The sequence below is a fragment of the Lactuca serriola genome, chromosome 6 (assembly GCF_051521515.1).
Source record: "Lactuca serriola cultivar US96UC23 chromosome 6, Lser_US96UC23_V15, whole genome shotgun sequence".
Taxonomy (NCBI): Eukaryota; Viridiplantae; Streptophyta; class Magnoliopsida; order Asterales; family Asteraceae; genus Lactuca; species Lactuca serriola.
In genome coordinates this window covers 130,893,166-130,898,455 of record NC_136413.1, presented here as the reverse complement: position 1 = coordinate 130,898,455, position 5,290 = coordinate 130,893,166, and the positions used below count along the sequence as shown (strand labels likewise).

The 5,290-nt window shown below is 30.2% G+C and overlaps 1 protein-coding gene across 1 annotated transcript; it reads right to left on the bottom strand.

Annotated features, from left to right (window-relative positions):
* Positions 1 to 623: 623 nt before the first annotated feature.
* On the bottom strand, positions 624 to 1,508 carry LOC145060159 (uncharacterized). The gene has a single exon (XM_079007872.1). The coding sequence runs from the start codon at positions 1,506 to 1,508 to the stop codon at positions 624 to 626; it is 885 nt and encodes a 294-aa protein (XP_078863998.1).
* Between the last annotated feature and the right edge of the window lie 3,782 nt (positions 1,509 to 5,290).

Genomic DNA, 5,290 nt, shown 5'->3' with positions numbered 1-5,290 from the left:
TAAGATCTTCTATTCTCGTTGAGGTTGTGCCAGCTAAAAATCGCTTGATCTATAATTCGAATTTCAGGTTGTACATTGTTGTGCCGAATCTTAGAAAAATCATAACTTCCTCATACAAAGTCAGATTTGGACGTTCTTTTTATGCACGCTCTCGGTTTAATGTATGTTACAACTTTCGTTTAGGTTGCTAAGGCTAAAAATCATTTGATTGTAAACTCACTTTTACGTCACACAACGTTGTGCCGGTTCTGTCGCGAAACTTCGATAGGTCATAACTTATTCATTAAAACTCAGATTTCGATGTTCTTTATTGTAACACTAGGTTATAACCCGTGGGCACCACGAGTTAGAAATTTAAAACTTTTTTTTAATTAAATTGAAACTTATTTATTGAAAATTAATAATATAATATTTAGTAATTAAAAAGTGTATATGTTTTGCAGTAATATGATAACATAACTATTGGTTGAAATTACGAACCGATAGTCGTTTGAATATGCAATTGGCAATTTGTATTTGTAGATATGCAAAAAAAATATAATTTTATAAAATGAAATTTAAATTTAACTAAAACAAATACTCAAATTTATATAAATAATAAAATTGTACAAAGTTTTTTTTTTTTACAAATTTCTAAAAACTTCTTTATACACAACATTGAATGTTTTATTTGTTAGTCTACCATCATTATCTAAAATCAACAATTTTAATCTTTCTCTACTTTGAACTCTAGATAAAACAACATACAATTGACCATGTGTGAAAACAGGCTCCTTGAGAGACAAACCAACCTTCGATAAAGACTGTCCTTGGCTCTTATTAATTGTCATTGCAAAACACACAGCCAATGGAAATTGTCTTCTTTGGAATTTAAACGGGATATTGTCTTCAGAAGGAGTTAAAGACATTCTTGGAATAAAAGTCCGGTTTCCAATATTACTTCCAGATAAGATAACTACCTCAATAACACGTTTGCCCAAAGATTTAACCTGTAGTATAGTCCCATTACATAAACCATTTTTCTGATCAATGTTTCTCAATAACATAACTGGAACACCGACTTTTAAAATGAGCTTATGGTTTGGAAGACCTGAGACTTTAAGACCATTTAAAACATCAAGTGAGTATAAATTTGCATCAAACTCATCATGAACAAACTCGAATTGGGATAGGCTATCTGAACTTAAGTATTCTTTTTGTTCTCCTGGAAACAATGACAGTAAACGATCGTTTATTTCTTGGACAACTTCATTCTTGGGAGCTAGTATTGCTCTTTCTTGAAAATAATCAGCAATGTTGAAGTTTTCCAGTATAGAAGGATATACAAAACTGATTAATGAACCTATAGGATCATGTGGATTAGTAATAACAATATCTCGTGGAATATCAACAATCGCTTCACCGTCATTCAGACCACTAAGATTACCTTCTCCTATGTCCAAAAGCCAATCTACAAAATCCCTTATTTCTTCAATAGTAGATGGATCGCTTCCAACAGTTAACCTCATGTTTTTTTTTGTTAATTTATGAACTTTGCATTGTTGCCATAAATAGGAAGAACTTAAAGAAGCATTAACAATGTTTTGTCTACTGCCACCTGGAACAACAGGTAGAATTTGTCTGAAATCACCTCAAAAAACAATCACTTTCCCTCCAAATGGAATATTTGAATTCGTAGGATTGACACACTTTAATATATCCTTCAGAGTTCGATCTAAAGCTCCGAATGCATGTTTGTGTACCATGGGTGCTTCATCCCAAATGATCAATGAGGTTTTTCTTACTAAACCGACAAGATCACTTTTTGGATTTATTCTACAAAAAGAATCCTCGGTAAGATTTATGGGAATTATTAACCGAGAGTGTGTTGTCTTGCCTCCAGTCAATAATAATGAAGCTATCCCGCTTGAAGCAACATTTAAAACAATCTGACCTTGAGCTCTAATTGCTGTAGAAATTGTCTTCCAAAAAAATGTCTTACCCGTTCCACCATAACCATAAACAAAGAATACACATCCCTTATTATGTTTAACTGCATCCATGATATCAAGAAAAATGTCTCGTTGCTCATTTGTTAATGCAACAAACAACCGATCAAACTCGTTCTTTAAATTTGGTATGTCATAATCTAGCTGCTCGGTAATAAGACGATTGTTTGAAGATGAAACAAAATTAACATCTGGGTAAGACATCTTTCCATAATTTTTAAGGCTGGAATTGTTACGGAGTAAAATTTGTTCTATCTCAAACAAAGTCAAGTTTTTAAGTTGATCTTCGTTTAATGATAAACCTAAGGTAAAATAATATATTGATCAGAACGTATAAAAAACAAATTGATTAAAATGTAAAATATAATTGAATTTATACTAAAATTTTATATGATAATCTTTTAATAATAATGAGAAAAATTTAGATTACCTGGAGACTTTAATCTTTGTTGTTGCTTTTAAAGAATTCCATCTGACAGGTATTCCTAGGTGTTTTGCCAAACAATCTCTGGTTTACACAAACAGTTGGACAATAGCATCATAGCAAATAAAAATCGTAGATAAAAACCATATCCAGAAAGACTTGCTTCCTTAATTGCATCAATAAATTCTTTGTCATCATCTAAAAGGCCAAGATTATAACACGCATCTTTAAAAGAACATAGTTCACCATTGACTGTGCGAATTTCATCGAATGATTTAGGACCTTTCACTTTATTTAAAAGAATTCTTAAGATATATGCTTCTCCAAGTTTAGGTGAAACCGAGTGAATTCTATCAATCGCATATCCAACTTCCTTTGGCTTCCAAAACAGACCTTTACGTTTCCAAATAAACTTTGTAGGAAATTCAACATATGTAAGTTTTCGTGCGTCTTTATTGATTTCATTACATTTCATCCAAGATGTGAACATTGAAGAAGAAATTGAAGGGTGATCAAGAACATCTTCAATGTCATCGTCTGCCTCATATACAACTTGTTGTTAACAATTATGAAACTTTACTATAAATAACTTTTCAGATTCCCCACCAAAACATAACTCGATCATTTTTCTCCAACTTTACCTTCAACAACTGTTTTCCTGGACCATCTGGAGATATTTTTGGAGCTTTTGATGATGATAAGTGATCATTCAACTCTAAATCGAAAACCTCTTCAAGATTTCGCTTTAAGACCAGTGTTGTGGTCAAACTCTTCATTGGACTTGTTGTCTTGTTTTTGTCGATAGTGGAAGGAGTTATATTATCATCCGTGCCAGAAATTGCATCCTAAGAAAAATATAATCGTATAATATAATTATTTCTATAATGAAGTTTTGTTTTCAAAAATTAAAAATGTGTTTAACCTTTAAATTTCTGGTCTGTTGATATTGCAAATCTGCCGAACCAAAATCTAATGACTGTGAATTAGAAGGCTGTATAATACAAAAAATAAACAATAAGATAATGTACTAAAAAGTAAAAGAGTATTTAAATAAAGAACCACAAAAAATGAGTAATAAAATAACCTGTGACTCGATCAACTTATTTTCAAGTTGTTGGATTAAACTCTCATCATCATTGATTCTAGCAATACCATATTGGTTGTTTTTTTGGACACATTGAAATTTTTAATAGAAATTTTGAAGGCCAATTTCAGACCTTTCAAAACATTAACTTCCCCTGGATAAAAATCAAGATTGTCTCCAAGCTGCAATTAAAAAAAAATAAAAAAACATTTTGTTTAAAGTGATTGTATATAAGAAAATATTTTAATGATCATTAAATAAGTAGAAGACCTGTTCCATTTTTTAACCAACTCTTTCGCTGATTTCTTCAACAAATACTTTCCTTCTCTCTCAAACATGGTTAAGGTTAGAGTTCCAGTATTATCTTGCACACGTATAGGAATCATAAACCTATAAAAAAATAAAAATGGAAAATAATATTAATCTTGTGATAAACATGGAATATTAGATAGTTAATTGTGATTAAAGTGTAAAGTAACAACCTTGGAACAACATAAGTGGTAGTTTTTGTGCAATTTTCATTTTGACATTTATAAGAATTGGTAAAGATGAGCATCAACTTCATCTGATGGAACTGCTTTTCCAAAACAATTGGTACATGCTTGATAATACCATTTAAGATTCTGTAAAATACCCTTTATAGTGCCCACGATAACGAAATTACATTCCTGCAAAAAAAAGTAGGTACTTTAAATTAACATAACTAACAGAAATGCAAACGAAATGTATTTAAATTATATAATACAAACATAAAAAAAACACAAACACACGATCACAAAAAATTAAAAAAAAATAAATCGAAACAAACAATACAACATGAAATACCTCGATGGGTTCCCAAACCTCAGCGATAGCCTTCAACTTATTTTTTACCATGAAATCATCATATTCTGAAAGTTGATTGGATGGAATAACTGTAAATGTATTTGTAGATGAATCCGGACGATCATCTCCATCCAAACTGTTATGTATGCAAATATATATATATATATATATATATATATATATATATATATATATATATATATATATATATATAGTCACAAAAACTTTAATTGTACAAAAACAATAAAACATAAATTACGTTTTGTTGAAATCAATAACTTCATCTATGTCAGAGTTAATGAACAACTTGGAAGAGGTAAAGTAGGTGTTTACACTTGGACGATCTATAAATTAAAATATATAAAGATTATTTTAATGATGATAACATAAGTTTTAATAGCACAATCAATATACCTCTCTAGACATTAGTCTGACCAAACTGAAGAATAACAACTATACGATGATTGTCTAGATTGTTATGTATATACTCTTGCATCTTGTACGCATAATCGCCCCACAAATTGACACGAAGTTGCAAACCTCTGTAAAGTAAATTATTGATTAAAAGAATGATATATTAACATAATGCAATTTAAAATTTAAAACTTAAAAAATGTAAAAATATAAGAAAACCAACTTTGCATCTTGGATGTGTATGTTTAGCCTGTGTTTTGATTTATCTGGATGATCTCGTTGTAGCTCAGCAATTGCGATAACCAAACCCATAACATCTATAAAACAAAAAAAGGCAAATGAAGGTTATGTTGGGAATTGCAAAACATAATATTATATTTAAACATATAACGATATGTACTAACCAACAAACGTATGTAGAGGATGAGTCAATGATAACACAGTTTGATAATCAACAAATGAAAACCCAAACTGAGATCCAGAAAAATCGTTACATTCTGTAACAACGGTTTTTTGGACTAACATGAGTTTTTGATCATGAGGAGTTAACTTAAA